This window comes from Vanessa atalanta, chromosome 11 (genome assembly GCF_905147765.1).
Source record: "Vanessa atalanta chromosome 11, ilVanAtal1.2, whole genome shotgun sequence".
Lineage (NCBI taxonomy): Eukaryota > Metazoa > Arthropoda > Insecta > Lepidoptera > Nymphalidae > Vanessa > Vanessa atalanta.
In genome coordinates, this window is record NC_061881.1 from 12953542 (window position 1) to 12974671 (window position 21130).

A 21130-nucleotide genomic window follows, 5' to 3' on the forward strand; every position below is an offset into this window, starting at 1 on the left:
AAGCATCGTATGGAACGCAATATCCTAATAATAACATCATACTTATATTACAATAACCTTGAATCCGAGATTAGAGACGCACTGGGCAAACTTAAGGCCAATAAATCAGCCGGAGAACTTGCATTAGGGAAAAGATACCAAGGAACAAACAGTATTTGATCCGTGTAATCACGTATGGGTCACAGGTAGAGGATTAAGGATTGGAAGAAATCTTTATTATTTATAAATAAATAAAAAATCGTACTGTCGCATTCATATCTCATGCAAACAAAATAATAAAATAATGGGCGTTTCAAAACAGAAAAGGGGTAATACAGGGATGAGAGAGACTCTCCTATCTAACTCTTGATGGCATCAATGTCTGATATCATTTTATCTATGAGAAATGTGTTTCTTGCCAATAATGTAATATAACATAATATTCTTTAAGCTTATTTACTTAACTTAACTTTATAGTTATTTACAAAAGTTTAAAACCACTCAAACAGTCTATTGCCTCTTTTTTTTACTTTAGGAAGTGAGTTAATCATAATTTATAAATATTGGGAGGGTGTAGTATTAGTCTGTGGTACATATATAACCGAAATATAGTCTGTAAAGTAAACTCGTTATCTGACGTCTGTCATTTTGTCAATTGCCATTTGGCATATAATATTTATGTTTTACGAAACAACAAGTTGTGGTTTCGTTAATTCGATCATTTTCCTCATTGCTCAAGTTGCTTCTCGATATCGAAATCAATAAAAAGTGTCAAATATAGGATAAAGGTGGTTTCAGTAGACATTTTTACACAGAAAACTGATGGAAACTTACAAATTTCTCTTTTGATAATATCACTTTATATGTAAACACGTTATGAAAGTTTTGAAAGTGAATTCGATCAAATGGATAAGGATTAAGGCGTTTACGAAACAGAAATGCCATTAAATAGAATTTGGATCTGTGTTTGGACATGCTTAGTGTTAGCGGCGGCAGAGGGACCGCGTTGCCCTCCATGGGCCACTCAAGACCAGTGTCAAGAAAACGGCTCCGTGGTCGATGAGCACTTTTTTGTAGTCAATGGTTTGTATTAAAACTTTTACCGTAAAACGTATATTTATGGTAGTTAAATTATTATATTTATTGGTATATAAATAAACTAGTAGTATTGCTATTAGTCAAATTGTGTAAATGATAACATCAACAGGAAAATGTTGTGGTGATACTAAACAAATACATGAACAAATATTATTATTACATCTAAGAAAAATTGTATGTGCCAAATAAGTGTTCATTTATACATTCCATGAAATATTTTCTGTTCATGTGTGTCATTACGAAAATTATGTGAGTCATGGGTTTATGCACAACTTCAGTAGCAGTGCTGCATTACATCGATTATCTGTTTTCTTCTCATGATATTTTACGACTCTGGTTCTGGTTAATTATTTTCAAAGGTGAAAACCAAGTCTGTTAGATGAGGCAGTAAAGCAAAGACAGAAACTAGTGGAAAGAATATGTTCTCCAAATATTGACACTAATTCAAGAAGTGATTCATGTGTACCAAAAAGTTAAAGATTAATATAAACTGTAATTGTTTTTTTAATTGTTGTTGTTTTGATTTATTTTTTCATTATTGATAAAAGTTTTTATAAACATTGGGTTGAATGAATAAATTAAGCATAGCTAACACATACATAGTCTCGTCTCGTCATGAGATTTGTTTGTACTTGCTTTTATTACCTCTGTATCTTCAAAACATTGTGATGTTTTAACTCTCTCACTTAAATATTCATAACATTATTGTACTATTTAAAGCAAAGTGGCCAAGTTTGAAGATCAGAGTAGGATAGTCTAAACAAAGGAATCCAAAATCGCCACTATCATTAATGCTTTCCTGACTATGATTCAAATCAATTTCTAAATTATTAACAAATTCTTCTCTGAAATAATTGCTTAAAATAAATATTGATTTCAACTGCCTTTACCGTTTTCTATTTGTGTACTGTGCATGATGGATTCTGCAACCTAAAATATTTGTATTAAATAAATTAGTCTGTTTTTGTATGTCTAAATAGATGATTCTACTAAGAAAGATTTATTCCACTCACAGTGCCTTGATGTACTTCAATATGCATTATAACACTCTTCAGACACTCTGTCACTACCCGTCTGTCAGTAGGACCCCTTTGCCATAGCCGCACAAAATTGCTTTGCAGCAATTCATGTCGCAACAGCATATTTGTGTTCTAGACCAACAACCAACCATACAATTTAAACATAATTAAAATAAAACAGCCATTGTCATTAAAGTCAAATACCACTGTAATATACCACTTAAGGGCTCCTCTCCTTTATGAGCTTTGTTAAAAACTGTTACATGCATTTTATGTAGCTATATTTAATGTAGCTGTATTATTTTAAGGTCAAAAACTGCAAATAACCTCTGATGTGCGATATTTTCATCTCACTTGCCCGGAAAATGTTTCCTTGGAAAGTGAAGTACTGCCGAGATTCGAGAGAGCCGTCAAGGTGCTGTACGTGAAGCTGACCGCGTGCGCACCGCCGTCGCAGGGCTACGCCGCTGCGCTGCAGGCGCTCAACATCTCGGTCCGCAGCACGCTAGAGCTGGATAAAACACCCGCGCAACCCGAGCTGCGCGCAGTTCACTTACGCGACTTAGACATCGCCTCGCTCGCTATCTCGTCTGCCGCTGCACTTCTAATACCCGACCCCGATTTCGTCGAACCGCTGGTTACTCTGCGCAATTTGCAACTCACCGGCGTCACACTTTCGCGGTCTGCCACGCTTCTCTTGCCACAGACGCTACAATCGTTGAGTCTCAACAACGTCGGACTCGCGAGCATCCCCGCCGATGCGTTCGCACGCCTCCCCAAGCTCTCACGTTTCGTCGTGCGCGACGACCTTCTCCGAGAAGTGGACCTGAGCGCGGCGCCGGCGCTTGAAGTCGTGCAGCTGACCGCGCCCGTCGACGGCTTAACGCTCGGGCCTTCCATCGAGAACGTGACTCTGCGCAATGCTCATAGCGCTGTCCTCCGCGGAAACTGCTCATCATTGCGGAACGTGGTCATCGACAACGTGATCACGGCGCTACCGGCCGGGTGGCTGTCGGCGTGCCCGGCTGTCGACACGTTACGTGTGTGGCGCGTGCGGAGCGGGCTCATGGGCGCGGACGAGCTGCGGGGAGCGCGTGCGCTGCGCGTGCTGGAGGTCCGCCATTGTGGGCTACGCACGTTGCATCCGCGATGGATCGAAGACGCGCCCGCCCTGTACCGGCTCGATCTATCGTCAAATGAGCTGGAGCAGCTCCCGAGGTACCGGAGCCCGACCGCTGTCTTAAATATTATGCTCATCTCGTTTACTTATTAATTCATCGTCTGAACCCCAGCGAGCTCGTGGACGCGGCGCCGGCGCTAGAGGAGGTGGAGATGTCGAGTAACAGACTCGGGCGGGCGGCGGTGGCGACGCTGGCGGCGCTGCCGGCGCTGCGCGCGCTGTCGCTGGAGCGCAACCCGCTCGCCGACCTCTGCGGCTCGGGCGATGCCTACGTCGCTCACGGTTTGTTTAGGATATTTTACGTTGTTATAAATCTTATTTGCGTCAGTTGTAAAAAGTGTAGTCACTTCAAAAGCACGTTTTTTTTTAAATATTGATTCTATCAATTGAATTCTAGACCAAACTCTTCGTCCTATTAAGTGCTATATTTAGTTTTAACAACGCTTCCTTTTCAGTTTCTAATGGTATTATCAGGTCATCTAGATAAGCCAGTAAAGTACCATAATTTATAAGACCGTAAAGAAATGTCATCTATAAATCTCTGGAATACAGATGGTGCTGTACACAATCCAAAAGGTATTTTAAGAAATTAGTTGTGCCATTGCGCCTTTACATTTAAAACAATAAAATCATTCGGACAGGTAGGGGATTTCAGGTTTAAGTTGCCACGGTTGTCGCATCTCTTCACGTGGTTTTCATTGTTAAGGAACTAGCAGGTGCAGGACCAGAATATTTAGTTCTTTCAGTCATATTTTTCCTGAAATCACTATAGATATGCAACTTCTTGCTAAAATCTTTAATATCAGTCGCACCGTATAATATGGCTTTATTGGTTTCAATGTCATGGGTATCATCAATATCGTATTCTATAAGTGCAGAGTTTTCTACAATAACATGTAGTGTTAATTCTTACATGGATAGGAAATAGCGTTGATAAGTTTCTTCTTTTTTCAACTAGTTTTTTATGGATAACTGCACTATTAATCACAGGTTAGATTTTTCTTTAAACGTATTAAGTCTTTTACTCTTCCGAAAGATCGTAAAAATAGTTTTGAAATTCCATCTAAAAGCCTCTTCGCGTAAGTAATCCAATTCATCACCAGTAAAAATGATCATTGACTTCTCTAATTCTTAAAATGAAATCTGTACACTTTAAAAGGTTTTCAAAAAAGTCCGCGATGGTATATTTCTGTCTCTTAGGGATAACCCACAATAACAATTTTTTTTTATCATATACTTTTTACGAGAAATATTGGCTTATTTTCGAAGCAATTTTAAGTACTTAATACAACTTTAATCTTTATCCAATTAAGTACCTTAAATACGGCGGTTTGATTGTCTAATGACTGAAACATTGTGAACGTTGGAAGACATTCTGTAGTATATTTAGTATCAGCTAATATGAATACGGTCCAAACGCGTTTGTCCGCAGTCATGTCGCCGCTGTGGCAGACGCACTCGCTGCGCGCGCTGCGCCTCGCGCGCACCGGCCTCGCGCGCATCTGCCGCGACTGGCGCTCCGACCTCGTGGCGCTCACCGACATCGACCTGCGCCACAACAACATCTCGCGCCTGGAGGTGAGTGTCGCCGCGTCGCCGCGTCGCCGCGTCGTGGCGGAGCCTCCTCTGTACGCGTGTGCTCTTGCAGTTCGACGACCTGCAGTGGCGCCGCACGCACACGACCACGGTGGACGTGCGAGGCAACCCCGTGCGCGACGTGAGCTACACCCGCGACCAGTTCGCCGCCGTGCTCGCCGGCAACGTGTCCGACGACTTCGCCTCGTCTCGGGTACGTTCACTCGAAATATACTTCCTACAAAAGACGAGGGACGACCGCATAACGAGGTGGGGCATCTCGTGAGCTACTTCGACGACCGTGCCCGTCAATATCTCATGCGAAATAAATTAGCTTTTAAAAATATTCTGGAATCCTCCTGATATTTTATAAACAAATACCTGCAAGACACCATGCATCAGTATATATCATTGCTCAAAATTTGTAGTCGTATATTTCACGGCGCTGGCATAGTATCTGTCGTACCTCGGAAAGGTCACGGCGGGCAACGCGCTCACTCGTAATTCAAGCAAAGCTCTCATCGGCCGCCGCCGACTCGTCGAACCGACGGAACCGGTACGACAGATTCGAACCTTCGTCGCATTAAAGTTTCAAAACTACGCGATCCAACAAAAGCGAGCCCATCAGTCGATAATCGATCTCGCAGTTGACGTCGCTGCTCCTCGACGCGCCGCTGAAGTGCGACTGCTCCGCGTACTGGTTCGCGCGCGCCGCCCGCGAGCGCCCCGAACACGCGCGCGCCGCCCTGCGCGACGCGCGCTGCGCGACCGGCGCCGCGCTGCTGGCCGTGCCGCCGCACGCGCTGCTGTGCGCGCTGCCCGCCGCGCTGGGCCCCTGCGCCGCCGGCTGCGCCTGCCTCGTGAGCGGCGAGCGCGCCGAGCTGCGCTGCGCGCGCGCCGGCCTGCGCCGCGTGCCGCGCGCGCCGCGCGGGCTGCCGGCGCGCGCGCTGCTGCTGCCGCACAACAACATCTCGCGCCTCACGCCCGACGACATCGCGCCGGAGCTGGAGGTACGAGCGCCCTCGACCGTCGATCGTGCGGCTCGAGAGATCGCGTCGGCCGATGCGCCCTCGGAGTCGTCACATTTTAGACGATTTTTTCGGCCGCAGGTCCTCGACCTCTCCGACAATCGGATAGTCAGCATCGACCCGGCGACGACGGCGGTCCTGTTCGACGGGAGACGCTCCGTGCGGCTCGCCGGCAACCCGCTGCGCTGCGACTGCGACTCGCTGCCGCTGCTGCGGGCGCTGGCGGCACACGTGCGCGCCGCGGGCGCGGAGGGCGCGGAGGGCGCGGGCGAGGCGCGGTGCGCGGGCGGGGAGGACGCGCTGGCGGCGGCCACGCGGCTGGCGGCGCGCTGCTCGCCCGCGCTGTGGCCGCTCGCGCTGGTGGGGCTGGCGCTGGCCGCCGCCTCGGCCGTGGCCGCCGCCTGCCTGACGCGCCCCGTCGCCCGTCAGCGCTTCAAGGTGAGTCGCGTCCCGGCGCAGCGGACTCGCCCCGGAGGCCCGCTCTCCAATGACCCACTCGTCCCTCGCGGCAGCGGTTCCTGTTCGAGCGCGGCCTGTGTCTCCGCTGGCTGCTGCGGCCGCTGCGCGAGGACGACGACTCGGAGCGGCCGTTCGACGCGTTCGTGTCGTTCTCGCACCTGGACGCCGAGTTCGCGGCGCAGCTGGCCACGCGGCTGGAGCGCGACGCGGGGCTGCGGCTGTGCCTGCACGAGCGCGACTGGACGCCGGGCCGCTGGATCCCGGCGCAGATCGCGGAGTCGGTGTCGCGCTCGCGGCGCACGCTGGTGCTGCTGTCGGAGCGCTTCCTGGCGTCCACGTGGGCGCGCGCGGAGATGCGCGAGGCGTACGCGGCCGCGCTGCGCGACCAGCGCCCGCGCCTGCTGCTGCTGCTGCTGCCGGGCCTGCGCCCGGAGCTGGCGGCCGCCGCCGACGCCGACCTGCGCGCCTACCTCGCCTCCGTCACGTACCTGCGCTGGGACGACCCGCATTTCTGGGACAAGCTGGTCCTGGCGATGCCGCGGCCGCGCACGCGCGTCTCTCCCGCGCCCGCTCCGTCGCCCGCTGCCGCGCCCGCTCCGTCGCCCGCTCCCGCGCCCGCTCCGTCGCCCGCTGCCGCGCCCGCTCCGTCGCCCGCTCCCGCGCCCGCTCCGTCGCCCGCTGCCGCGCCCGCTCCGTCGCCCGCTGCCGTCGACCCGCCCGCGAAGACGCTCGCTCCTCCGCCGTCCGCCTGATCGTTATCGACTGAATATACGTATTTGTTATTTCGCGCAGATACATCGATGGGCGGTTGTAACTCATGCCTCTATCGAATGTTTGAAGGTCATAAGACTTAGGAAAACAATCCTCGCCGAATGCCCCTTCAAGGGTCTCTCGAGGATCTTTTAACTTCGATAAGTGATTGCCGCGATTATGTGACGGAAAATTACGAAGGTGATCAAGAACAAAAAACTTTAATCTTCAGACTTCAGACAGAGCGTATGTCTGTGTTCTTGTCGTGTCTGCGGAAAATATATTTTTATAAGTACTCGTTTTACTTGATACGACGAATAGTATCATGAAAAATAGATAACTATTTTTGCTTCTAACAATTTCGATAATACTAAGATATAAGTTAGCAACATCATCTCGAATACTTAGAATCTAAAGTGACATTTTCTACTAAAATAACTTTAAGCTTAGATAGGAGAAATAATTATACACTTAAAATTTCTTTTATGTTAAAGAGCTAGAAACATTTTTTGTCAATCATGACGTTACACCATAAATATTTTAATTTTATAAATTAAATGTATTGGGATTGAAAGTTATGTGCCATAATTTTATTGAATCGACCTTTGTAAATAAAGATTAGATAAAGAAGTAAATGAACAAGAATGTCTTACGCCATCTTATGAATTTTTTAGTCTTATATTGTACAAGTTTCAGAGAAGTTTGGATTGATGAATCGCTATTTTCACAAATGTTATGTAATATCTTCCGAAATATGCATTTTATAATCATAACATGTGTGTGTATAATGATCACTACTGAGTTCTTGATCGGGTTTAGGTACTATTTACACTATATATTATTACTACAGAGTCCCCGCCGTAGACCCTACTCATCTTGCGGCATACTCTGACATACTGTTAAATATTATATGCACAATCAGACACAATGGGAGTTAGACATAGACAATTTTACTTTATAACAAGTATTATTGTATGGCAAAAAATATACATATGTTTCTACTAGACTGACCAACAGATGCGCAAGTGATCACACAGGTCGGACAAATACAGGGTTGTGTTTTAGTTTCGGATGAACGGGGGGACACTCGAGCAGACGAATTTATATTAGGTATTAATAATAAGTTTAAAACGTGTTGTGGTTATTCTACAAGTTGTACCGAAATGTTAAATGTAATTATACAAGTATAAAATTTATTGTTTTATTTTTTCAAGTTTTTTGAAATATACAATTATAAACTGTTTATGGAATTGTTTTATTTTAAGACGTCATCGTTTAAAACGTCTAATAATTTTGACAATAAATGTTTTATTCGAAACAAGAAGAACCAAAAAAAAAACAAATATGATTAAACTAATCATAACATAATTATATAAACATAAACCTTTCACAAATTGATAATGTTTCTCTTTTGTCAGAGATCTCAAATCAACAATCATTACATTGGTATCATTTTATAATGTAACTATACATTTAATATTCAACAATTCTTGAAGATTTAGATCGCCATTCAAAAATGCAGTTTTATCGTCAAGATGATCAACGGCCTAGTTAAGCTCGGCAGCATTTGCGAGTAGAGTTCTAGAAGTTGAGTGTCTTACCACTTGACAAAAAGTTTCCTCATAGTCGATTCCGTACTTCCGTAAATAACTTTTTGCTACCAGCCGTGCTTTGTAGTTCAAAAGTTCATAATTCAAACCTATTTGCACTTTTAACTTTATTGGTTTCTGGTTCTTTGCTTTCTCAACTAACGTCCATCATTTGTTGTAGTTAAACGATTAAGGGGACTACCTGAGCTAAATGCAAGTTTTATAATGCAAAAAAGTATATAATCCAATGCGGTAAACCAAATGAAAAAAATATATGATAATCTTCAGGATACATGCTAGTTATTTGTTATTTTGAAAACATGATGTAATTAATTTGATACGATAGAAAAAAAACACAAAGTTACCTCTAAAAAAACCTTTTAACCAATAATAACTATACTTATATTCAATCATTTTAGTTTTTTCGCCGCATCATTCATTACGTTACGAGATATTTTTTTGTAATTTTAATTGTAAATTCATTGTTTCATGTTTTCTTATAATAAATATTATTCTTTCTTGTAAATAAATATATTAAGTTGAAATAGTGTAGTAGTAATTAGGCATTTGTTTTTTTATTATATTATATGTTATAAATTTTAATTGTGTAAATATGGGAAATCGTGAGGAAAACTAAAAAAAGTTTATATAAATTAAGCGCCGAACATACATATAAACGATATTAAAAGGTAAGAGTATTTTATTAGTAAACATATTTTTTTATATAAATTATGAATATTGAAAACATCTTTTAGAAATAATGTGCAATCAGTTCGCATAGAATCAGATTTTTCGAACTATTCTTTAAATATTACGATGGAGAATTTGGTCAAAGAATGGATAACATCATTTGAGTGTCTACTTTCGATCCTCATGAACACGAAGTAATTTTATATTTTTCATTAAAAGTACTATGGGGCATGTTTAGATACATATTTTTCAGATACATACTTTTATAATTAATAAATATATAATTACTAACATATATATATTTTTTTTTACAGAATAAAGAAAGTCGAAAACAATAACACGGAAGCTATTTATATTGCGTAAGAGTTTAATTTTATCGATTTTGCTTACAATAGGAATTAAAGTTATGTATGATCTAATTTTAATAATAAAATAAAAGTATAGTAACAAAAGAAAATGTAATTGTTGTGAACCAAAGAACTAGAATATTTAGAAGTGTCATTTGTACGTAATTCAAAAATTTTAATTTTTTTGTAACGTCCGCCATATTGGATTGAATATGGCAGCAATTCATGAATCGTGTATTGTCTCATCAAGACTAAATATGTGTGCCAACTTTCAGCTCCATAGCTTCAGTGGAAGTGGGTGTAATATTGATTGCAAGATTCCAGGACATATGTACATACATTCATACATATAAGTGAAACTAAATAAAAGATTATAATAAAAAATTAACACTAAATGTTTTTTTTTGTAGTACCAAATATAAATAAAAATATTTTAAGTTTAATTAAATCAGTTTTATTTTTTAATCATTTTCGAATAACAGTTAAAAGCAATACAAATAATTCTAATAACCTATCTATTTTTAAGAGATTTATGATTAAACCTAGTTAACAAATGATTCAACCAAATCGACTTGACGACATTTTTTTTTTCTAGTATATACTTAGATGTATTTTTTTAAATTGAATATATATTTTTTCTTTGTGAACCGATATTAATAAAACGAACCAACACTACGCTATATGCTACCCCACGGTTACTACACTACAAATTTCGAACACTTACGATTTTATTATATAAATAGGTTATCAAACATTTATTTATAAAATGTTAAAAATTGGTATGTTTAATATTTAGTATAAGAACTAATTGTGGTATAATAATATTTAAAAAAAAAGGTTAAATATATCTATTTTATTGTATACAAAATATAAATAAAAATATGTAAGTTTAATTGAATCAGTTTTATTTTATAATCATTTGTTAACTAACATCGAAAGAAATAAAAACAATTCTGTGTTCTGTTGTCCTATCTATTTTTATGAGATTTATGATTGATCTTACTTCGCTCGGTTTGGCGCCATCTATTAGAATATTTGGGCGTAACCTCGTTACTTCATATTAACTCGCTAATAGTCTTGTCATAATATTTAAGGTTAAAATTATATTAAAAGACAATATGTCTATTTAGATGTGAAACAGTGAACTATATAATATGTATTTCAGATTTTCAGAATTAACAAAGTTACATACAGACATTCGTTCAGAATTATGAATGAAAAGAATAAAGAACTATTATTATATTTTACTTAAGTCTATAATAATACTTAAGGCCTAAAAAGATGGCGTTACTAGTTTCAGTTGTTGCACCATAAATTTGAATAGATCGATTAGAGCGGGCACAAGTGAATCGAGGTTCAGTTCCGACGTCGTATAATGTAAAATAAACAAAATATCACTACGACGTTTAAAAATATAAAAATACAAGAGACTGTGTGACTAAGCGTGCTTGAGGTAGGTAGGTAGGTAGGTAGGTAGGTAGGTAGGTAGGTAGGTAGGTAGGTAGGTAGGTAGGTAGGTAGGTAGGTAGGTAGGTAGGTAGGTAGGTAGGTAGGTAGGTAGGTAGGTAGGTAGGTAGGTAGGTAGGTAGGTAGGTAGGTAGGTAGGTAGGTAGGTAGGTAGGTAGGTAGGTAGGTAGGTAGGTAGGTAGGTAGGTAGGTAGGTAGGTAGGTAGGTAGGTAGGTAGGTAGGTAGGTAGGTAGGTAGGTAGGTAGGTAGGTAGGTAGGTAGGTAGGTAGGTAGGTAGGTAGGTAGGTAGGTAGGTAGGTAGGTAGGTAGGTAGGTAGGTAGGTAGGTAGGTAGGTAGGTAGGTAGGTAGGTAGGTAGGTAGGTAGGTAGGTAGGTAGGTAGGTAGGTAGGTAGGTAGGTAGGTAGGTAGGTAGGTAGGTAGGTAGGTAGGTAGGTAGGTAGGTAGGTAGGTAGGTAGGTAGGTAGGTAGGTAGGTAGGTAGGTAGGTAGGTAGGTAGGTAGGTAGGTAGGTAGGTAGGTAGGTTAGGTTAGGTTAGGTTAGGTTAGGTTAGGTTAGGTTAGGTTAGGTTAGGTTAGGTTAGGTTAGGTTAGGTTAGGTTAGGTTAGGTTAGGTTAGGTTAGGTTAGGTTAGGTTAGGTTAGGTTAGGTTAGGTTAGGTTAGGTTAGGTTAGGTTAGGTTAGGTTAGGTTAGGTTAGGTTAGGTTAGGTTAGGTTAGGTTAGGTTAGGTTAGGTTAGGTTAGGTTAGGTTAGGTTAGGTTAGGTTAGGTTAGGTTAGGTTAGGTTAGGTTAGGTTAGGTTAGGTTAGGTTAGGTTAGGTTAGGTTAGGTTAGGTTAGGTTAGGTTAGGTTAGGTTAGGTTAGGTTAGGTTAGGTTAGGTTAGGTTAGGTTAGGTTAGGTTAGGTTAGGTTAGGTTAGGTTAGGTTAGGTTAGGTTAGGTTAGGTTAGGTTAGGTTAGGTTAGGTTAGGTTAGGTTAGGTTAGGTTAGGTTAGGTTAGGTTAGGTTAGGTTAGGTTAGGTTAGGTTAGGTTAGGTTAGGTTAGGTTAGGTTAGGTTAGGTTAGGTTAGGTTAGGTTAGGTTAGGTTAGGTTAGGTTAGGTTAGGTTAGGTTAGGTTAGGTTAGGTTAGGTTAGGTTAGGTTAGGTTAGGTTAGGTTAGGTTAGGTTAGGTTAGGTTAGGTTAGGTTAGGTTAGGTTAGGTTAGGTTCCGCGGCGATCGCGCACGCCGGTGACTGCTCCTCCGGGGCGGTGAAGTGCGGAGTGATGCAGCGCGGACCCGGCTATATGGGGATGGTCCGCGTCACCTGCCCCCTCACGGCAGCGAAGAAGCTGGCCGCTGCCGGTCGCCTCCTCGTCGGGTGGAGCTCGGCCAAGGTGGCCGTCGTGGAGCAGCGCCCTATGCGCTGCTACAAGTGTATGGGCCTTGGCCATACACGGGCGCTCTGCCCGTCGAAGGCGGAGAGGGGAGGCCTGTGCTACCGCTGTGGCTCGGACGGCCACAAGTCAGCGGAATGCACGGCCAAGATGCGCTGCGCGGTCTGCGCAGAGGCCGGCAAGCCTTCGGGGCACCTGATGGGGGCCAGGGATTGCAACCCCCCCATCACGAAGGGTAAAGCGGTCCAAGGAACCAGGACCGCCCCGCGCGAGGAAAGCCGCCAGGCTACGGAGGAAGCTCAGAAGAATCAAGTATGCCAGCACACCTGAGCTTCCTACAATCGAACGTGAACCACTCCGCCGGAGCGCAGGACCTTCTGCTGCAGTCCATGGCGGAGTGGCAGGTAGACCTGGCGGTGGCCTGCGAGCCCTACTTCGTCCCTCCCCTACCTCACTGGCTGGGGGACTCGGACGACACCGTGGCGGTTCTCACGAGGAGCGGAACGGGCCCCCCCCTCTCACTCATCGAGAGGGGCTCGGGCTACGTAGTGGTGGGGTGGGGGGAGTACGTCGTCGTCGGTACGTACTTCTCCCCTAATCGCAGCCTGGCTGAGTTCGAGACTTACCTCGGCTTAGTCAGAGCTGCGGTGGCCAGGCAGTCGCCGAAACCGATACTGGTTCTCGGCGACTTAAACGCAAAGTCGCGTGCCTGGGGCAACCCCGCCACGAATCCGCGAGGGAGGGCCGTCCAGGTGTGGGCCCTGCTCTCCGACCTGTCCCTTCTAAACAGGGGGCAGGTTCACACCTGCGTGCGACATCAGGGGGGTTCCGTGGTGGACGTTTCGTTCGCCACCCCTGTCGTTGCACGCAGAGTGGTCGACTGGAGAGTGGAGGAGGAGGTGGAGACTCTATCGGATCACCGGTACATCCGATTCGAGATCTCCACCTCTAGCAGGCCGGCGGAACCCCAGAGGGTGCCGACTACGCTGCCGAGGTGGTCTCTCGGCCAGGTCGATCGAGAGCTGGTCAAGGAGGCCGCCATCGTGCAGCGGTGGGGTTCCGCGGGGAGGACGGAGGGCGCCAGCGCAGAGGAGCTGGCGGGCCGCATGCGCAGTTCGCTCAAGGAGGTCTGCGATGCGGCCATGCCTCGGACCCGGCGCAGGGTTCCGCGCCGGCACGTCTATTGGTGGTCGCCCGAAATCGCCGACCTTCGGGCGACGTGCTGCCGGGCGCGGAGGGCCTACGTCCGCTGTCGAAGGCGCAACGGCCTCGACACGGACCTGGAGGGACGGATGCTGGACGCTTATCGCCAGTTGAAAAAAGATCTGCAGCTGGCGATAAGCAAGGCCAAGGAGAAGGCCAGGGAGGAGCTTCTGGCGGGTCTCAATCGAGACCCGTGGGGGCGCCCGTACCGCGGCGTACGCGGAAAGTTCCGCACTCAAGGCGCCCCCGTCACTGAGACGCTGCCGCCGGAACTCCTCCTGCGCCTGGTCGGGGAACTCTTTCCCCATCCAGGCGAGCATGTCCCTCCGCAGATGGCCCCCCGCTCCGTGATCGAAGACGCAGTGGCTCCACCACTGATCACGGAGCGGGAGATGGAGATGGCCCTCGGCCGCTTGAGGGCCAAGAACACGGCGCCGGGTCCGGACGGGGTTCCAGGGCGTGTTCTGTGCGACGCCCTGGAATTCCTGGGTGCAAGGCTTCGGGAGCTGTTCGACGAGTGCCTGTGCAGCGGGCAGTTTCCGAAGCCTTGGAAGGAAGGAAAGTTGGTCCTGTTGCCGAAGGAAGGTCGGCCGATGGATTCCCCTTCGGCATACAGGCCAATAGTGCTGCTGAACGAGACGGGCAAACTCTTCGAGAAGGTCCTCGCAGCCCGTCTCGTTCAGCACCTCGAGGAGGTCGGTCCGGGTCTCTCAGAGGCTCAGTACGGGTTCAGGGCGGGCCGGTCGACGGTCGACGCCCTGGACGCCCTGAAGACTCGGACGACGGAAGCGGTGGCCCGGGGGCAAGTCGTCCTGGCGGTTTCGCTCGACGTGGCGAACGCCTTCAACAGTCTCCCTTTCGAGACGATACGGGAGGCACTCCGATACCATGGGGTGCCGACCTATCTCAGGAGGCTGCTGGAGGCGTACCTCCAGGACAGGGAGGTCCTCTGGGCGGGGGTCGATGGGAGGCTGGTCCGGCGTCGGGTAGGCTGCGGCGTTCCACAGGGGTCGGTTCTCGGCCCAATCCTGTGGAACGTCGGTTTCGACTGGCTCCTGCGAGCTCCCGTCCTTCCCGGGATGGGGGTGTTGTGCTACGCTGACGACACTCTCGTCACGGCGACTGGGCGGGACTTTCGGGAGGCGGCACGCTTCGCCGAGGTCGGAACGGCTCTCACCGTGGACCGTATGGGAATGCTGGGCTTGAGGGTCTCCATATCCAAAACGGAGGCCCTCCTGTTCCACGGTCCACGGCAAGGACCCCCACGAGGGGCGAGTATCACCGTCCGGGGGACGGTGATCAAGGTGCAGGCCCAGATGAAGTATCTGGGCCTCATCCTGGACGGTCGATGGAGCTTCGGGCAGCATTTTGTCCATCTCGGCCCGAGGCTCATCAACGCCGCCGCCGCTCTCGGCCGCCTCCTTCCGAATGTGGGGGGGCCGGGATCGCTATGCCGGCGTCTATATTCCGGTGTAGTGAGGTCGATGGCGCTGTACGGTGCCCCGATCTGGGTCGACGCCCTCACCGCTGACAACCGGGCCCTGCTGCGTAAGCCGCAGAGGGTCATAGCGGTGAGAGGCATCAGAGGGTACCGTACGGTGTCGTGGGCTGCGGCGACACTTCTCGCGGGCGATCCGCCCTGGGAGCTCCAGGCGGAGGTGCTCGCGGAAGTGTACCGGTTCCGGGTCGAGGCGAGGAACCGCGGCGACCGTCCAGGGTCGGCGGAGGTCGGGCGGATCAGGGCTCTAGCCCAGCGAGCCCTGATCGCCCGATGGCAGGAGGATCTGGGGTCACCCACGGCGGGCCTGGCGACAGTGGAGGCGATCCGGCCCCACTTGAGTCGCTGGGTCGAGAGGAAGAAGGGCACACTCACCTTCAGGATGACGCAGGTACTTACCGGGCACGGATGCTTCGGTAAGTACCTGCACGGGATAGCGCGGCGGGAGGTGTCACCCTCCTGCCACGAGTGTGGTGCGCCAGTCGACACGGCGCACCACACCCTGAGTGAGTGTGCTGCGTGGGGGCCCCAGAGGCACACCCTTGCGGCGACTATGGGCGGAGACCTCTCGCTGCCGAGCATCGTCAACGAAATGCTCGGTAGTGAGACGTGTTGGTCGGAGATGCGCTCCTTCTGCGAAAGCGTGATGTCGCAGAAGGAAGCCGCGGAGCGGGAGCGGGAAGAGGATGCCGCTGCAGACCCGCTCCGCCGAAGACGACCGGGGAGGAGGAAGAAGCGCTACGCGCACCTTCTCCCCCCGCCTCAATAGGCGTCGCAGGGACTAGGGGGGGTCTCAGTACCCCGAGAACCCCCTCTAGGTGTTGGAGGCCCGCATAGGCGGGCCGACCGTCAGGGCGTCACGGTAGCATGCGCAAGCGATCCCGTGGCGCCCGCCGAAAGACGGAGAGGGTACCGCTGGTTTTTTAGTGGGTAAACCCGGCGTACCTGGGCGCACTCGGCGTCCAGGGCTCCGGGGAGTCCCACACACCCCCCCACCTTCCATCACGTGGGGGAAGCGCGTAACGCGTTTTTCCAGCGAGAAAAAAAAAAAAAAAAAAAAAAAAAGGTTAGGTTAGGTTAGGTTAGGTTAGGTTAGGTTAGGTTAGGTTAGGTTAGGTTAGGTTAGGTTAGGTTAGGTTAGGTTAGGTTAGGTTAGGTTAGGTTAGGTTAGGTTAGGTTAGGTTAGGTTAGGTTAGGTTAGGTTAGGTTAGGTTAGGTTGGGGTACATGTCAGTCACCTCCTCGTGGTGTACCCTGGGCAACGGGGCCGGCTTGAGCTTGCTCGTCGGCCACGGCTAAGACTGGCGGGAGGGATGCCGCGGGGCTGCTCCTGGTACGTCCCTGATCGGCGTCAGGGCGGACCATGTGAGTGGTCTCGTTGGCTAGGAGGGAGTGGGAGGGCTCGCTACTCGAGCCTCCCAGGTGTTTTACACCGGCGGTCAGCGGCGGAGCCTACCATCTTATCCGCCGCAGGGCGTCAGCTTCGTTGACGCCCAGCCTCCAGTGGCGAACTCGGGGGAGTTCGCTACATTCTTACGTGGAGGATGAGGGGGAAGGCGCGCACTAGGCGCGCTTTCCATGAATATTCAGCCGCCTTACGGCGGCTGCCGCTGGTGGGGTCGCGGTTGCATGCCCTTGGCGATCCCGTGACCTCACCACTCGGCGGCATGGTGGAAACCCGAGGATGGTTTTAGTGGGTAGGACAGGGCATTAGCACTTGCGTGCCCTGGCACGGGGCATTAGTTCCCGGTTGAGTCCCACATACCCGTCCCGGTCCCCCGACCGGGCGGCATGCGTAAATGCATTTCCTCCTCGTTAAACAAAAAAAAAAAAAAAAGGTTAGGTTAGGTTAGGTTAGGTTAGGTTAGGTTAGGTTAGGTTAGGTTAGGTTAGGTTAGGTTAGGTTAGGTTAGGTTAGGTTAGGTTAGGTTAGGTTAGGTTAGGTTAGGTTAGGTTAGGTTAGGTTAGGTTAGGTTAGGTTAGGTTAGGTTAGGTTAGGTTAGGTTAGGTTAGGTTAGGTTAGGTTTTTTTTTTTTTTTAGTACGATAACTAATACCTCTAACATAGTCAGAGCCTTTTCTTACTTTGACAATTCTAGACGAATAGGGAAAATCCATCATGGACGCCTGGGAATGGAGGGCCCAGGCAGTGCCGGACTCTTACCGGCTAAAAACCCTATTCGTCGGCTCAATTTTCAATTTTCTATTGTTATATTTAATTTTTAATTTTTATGTATTTCTATTTTATTTTATATTTCTAAATGTTATCATACGCTATTCTTAATCACTTTTATTCTTTTCTATTACTTTCTTTACAATTTCGATACAAAATTTTAGAAACTTGTCTCTATTTTTACTTATCATTATTTTCTGTAGATTTTCTACCGTTATTGGTGTATTAATTTCGTGCTCCAAGTCGAAGCGTCTTTGCTGGAATATGGGACAGCTAACAATTAGGTGTGGGACTGTTTCTTCCACTCCTTGTTCGCAGGCACATGATGGATCCTCCTTGCACTTAAAACGACTCAAGTACGATGAGAATCCACCATGCCCCGTCATGATTTGCGTGATGTAGCCATTTATTTCAATCTTTTTAATGATTCTATGCGCATCCTTTGCAGAGGGGAAAAAGAGTTTTGTTATTGCCGCTGTTTCTCCTAGCTTGTATCTTTCCTCCCACAGTCTGAGCGTTTCCATCCGTATTATTCGCTTGAGGAAGGAAATCGGACATCGGTCATAGTCTGGCTTCTTTTTGGAACGCAGGGCAGCCTCCTTTGCCAGTTCATCTGCTCGCTCGTTACCCTCTAATCCCACGTGCGCCTTTATCCAATACAAGGAAACACTCTTGTATTGGAGTTTTGTTCTCCTTAAGGTGTTTCTTAACTTCACGGCCAGGGGGTGGGTCGATCCGAGGTTTGAGATCGTTTGGAGAGCTGACATGGAGTCGCTGTAAATTCCAAAGTCCCTGCTCTTATGACCGAGAACATGTTCGACCGCTCTGTATAATGCTAGGAGTTCCGCCTGGTAGACGGAACAATACGTTGGTAGCGCCAATTTTATGGTTCTTGTTTCAATACCCTCCTCCCATACTGAAAAGGCTGCGCCCACCTTCCCCTCGATTTTACTTCCGTCTGTAAAAATTTTTACTTCGTGGTGTGAGTTATTATACTGTTCCTGATTTATCAGGCTGCCAAACAGTATGATTGACTGTAGCGACGGATGGGGAGACTCAATGACTGGCGCCATCAGTTCAACCTCTCTGTCTCCAAGTTCAGGGCGAGGGAATCCTTTTTTGGCTTCATACAGTGCGGCTGCTTCTTTTATTCGAAGGTCGAGGGGAAGTATCCCTGCCAGAACCAGAGCAGAGTTTAGCGATACGGTGCGGTACGCTTTGCATAGCTTCTGGGAAAATCCTCTCTGGACAGAGTCTAGTCGTCTTCGAATCCCCAGTTTACTTGCAGCTGGCGACCACGCACCGGCGGCATACAATATAACTGGTTCAACTGCTGCCGTATAGATAGTTTGGATGACCTTCGGATGCAAACCCCAGCCAACACGAGCTGCCCTAGCCAATTGCTTGTATATGTTTAGTGCTTTTTTACAAACATTGGCCACGTGTTTGTCGAATGTTAGTTTGCAGTCGATCGTGAGGCCCAGCAGTTTCATTTCGTCTGACATTCCGATGGCCACCCCTCCCATGCTCAATCGTGGTGTGTCGTGTTTCAATTTCCGCGTCACTATCATTGCACAAGTTTTGTGCGGCGCGAATTTAAGGCGATTTCTAATGCCCCACATTCTAACTTGGTCGAGAGCAGCGTTGGCACATCGTTCTATCGCTAAAGCTGAGTCCCCATCAAAGACCAAAACCACATCATCCGCGAACGCCTGATAATAAACTCCCATTTCATCCAGTTGCTTTAGGAGTGAGTCCAGGAGAAGATTCCAAAAAATGGGCCCGCCTATAGACCCCTGCACGCAACCCTTGCTAGTCTCTATTCTGCTCTCCTCCCCGCAGTATCTTAATCTAACCGCTCTCTTGCTCAAATAACTATCGACGACTCTCCTCAGGTTGGTTAGGTTAGGTTAGGTTAGGTTAGGTTAGGTTAGGTTAGGTTAGGTTAGGTTAGGTTAGGTTAGGTTAGGTTAGGTTAGGTTAGGTTAGGTTAGGTTAGGTTAGGTTAGGTTAGGTTAGGTTAGGTTAGGTTAGGTTAGGTTAGGTTAGGTTAGGTTAGGTTAGGTTAGGTTAGGTTAGGTTAGGTTAGGTTAGGTTAGGTTAGGTTAGGTTAGGTTAGGTTAGGTTAGGTTAGGTTAGGTTAGGTTAGGTTAGGTTAGGTTAGGTTAGGTTAGGTTAGGTTAGGTTAGGTTAGGTTAGGTTAGGTTAGGTTAGGTTAGGTTAGGTTAGGTTAGGTAGGTTAGGTTAGGTTAGGTTAGGTTAGGTTAGGTTAGGTTAGGTTAGGTTAGGTTAGGTTAGGTTAGGTTAGGTTAGGTTAGGTTAGGTTAGGTTAGGTTAGGTTAGGTTAGGTTAGGTTAGGTTAGGTTAGGTTAGGTTAGGTTAGGTTAGGTTAGGTTAGGTTAGGTTAGGTTAGGTTAGGTTAGGTTAGGTTAGGTTAGGTTAGGTTAGGTTAGGTTAGGTTAGGTTAGGTTAGGTTAGGTTAGGTTAGGTTAGGTTAGGTTAGGTTAGGTTAGGTTAGGTTAGGTTAGGTTAGGTTAGGTTAGGTTAGGTTAGGTTAGGTTAGGTTAGGTTAGGTTAGGTTAGGTTAGGTTAGGTTAGGTTAGGTTAGGTTAGGTTAGGTAGGTTAGGTTAGGTTAGGTTAGGTTAGGTTAGGTTAGGTTAGGTTAGGTTAGGTTAGGTTAGGTTAGGTTAGGTTAGGTTAGGTTAGGTTAGGTTAGGTTAGGTTAGGTTAGGTTAGGTTAGGTTAGGTTAGGTTAGGTTAGGTTAGGTTAGGTTAGGTTAGGTTAGGTTAGGTTAGGTTAGGTTAGGTTAGGTTAGGTTAGGTTAGGTTAGGTTAGGTTAGGTTAGGTTAGGTTAGGTTAGGTTAGGTTAGGTTAGGTTAGGTTAGGTTAGGTTAGGTTAGGTTAGGTTAGGTTAGGTTAGGTTAGGTTAGGTTAGGTTAGGTTAGGTTAGGTTAGGTTAGGTTAGGTTAGGTTAGGTTAGGTTAGGTTAGGTTAGGTTAGGGGTACATGTCAGTCACCTCCTCGTGGTGTACCCTGGGCAACGGGGCCGGCTTGAGCTTACTCGTCGGCCACGGCTAAGACTGGCGGGAGGGATGCCGCGGGGCTGCTCCTGGTACGTCCCTGATTGGCGTCAGGGCGGACCATGTGAGTGGCCTCGTTGGCTAGGAGGGAGTGGGAGGGCTCGCTACTCGAGCCTCCCAGGTGTTTTACACCGGCGGTCAGCGGCGGAGCCTACCATCTTATCCGCCGCAGGGCGTCAGCTTCGTTGACGCCCAGCCTCCAGTGGCGAACTCGGGGGAGTTCGCTACATTCTTACGTGGAGGATGAGGGGGAAGGCGCGCACTAGGCGCGCTTTCCATGAATATTCAGCCGCCTTAGGGCGGCTGCCGCTGGTGGGGTCGCGGTTGCATGCCCTTGGCGATCCCGTGGCCTCACCACTCGGCGGCATGGTGGAAACCCGAGGATGGTTTTAGTGGGTAGGACAGGGCATTAGCACTAGCGTGCCCTGGCACGGGGCATTAGTTCCCGGTTGAGTCCCACATACCCGTCCCGGTCCCCCGACCGGGCGGCATGCGTAAATGCATTTCCTCCTCGTTAAACAAAAAAAAAAAAAAAAAGGTTAGGTTAGGTTAGGTTAGGTTACCGCCCCGCGCGAGGAAAGCCGCCAGGCTACGGAGGAAGCTCAGAAGAATCAAGTATGCCA

General features: G+C 47.7%; 2 protein-coding genes across 2 annotated transcripts; one reads left to right on the forward strand and one right to left on the reverse strand.

The window, feature by feature from the left end:
* Positions 1-648: 648 nt before the first annotated feature.
* Positions 649-8282, forward strand: LOC125067542 (protein toll-like). Its single transcript, XM_047676203.1, has 7 exons — positions 649-1062; positions 2405-3314; positions 3389-3558; positions 4709-4854; positions 4925-5065; positions 5499-6317; positions 6392-8282. The coding sequence occupies exons 1-7, from the start codon at positions 918-920 to the stop codon at positions 7088-7090; spliced, it is 3030 nt and encodes a 1009-aa protein (XP_047532159.1). The 5' UTR covers positions 649-917; the 3' UTR covers positions 7091-8282.
* A 9250-nt stretch (positions 8283-17532) lies between these two features.
* LOC125067543 lies at positions 17533-19155 on the reverse strand. The gene has a single exon (XM_047676204.1). It carries the CDS (start codon positions 19153-19155, stop codon positions 17533-17535), a length of 1623 nt encoding a protein of 540 aa, XP_047532160.1.
* Positions 19156-21130: the final 1975 nt, after the last annotated feature.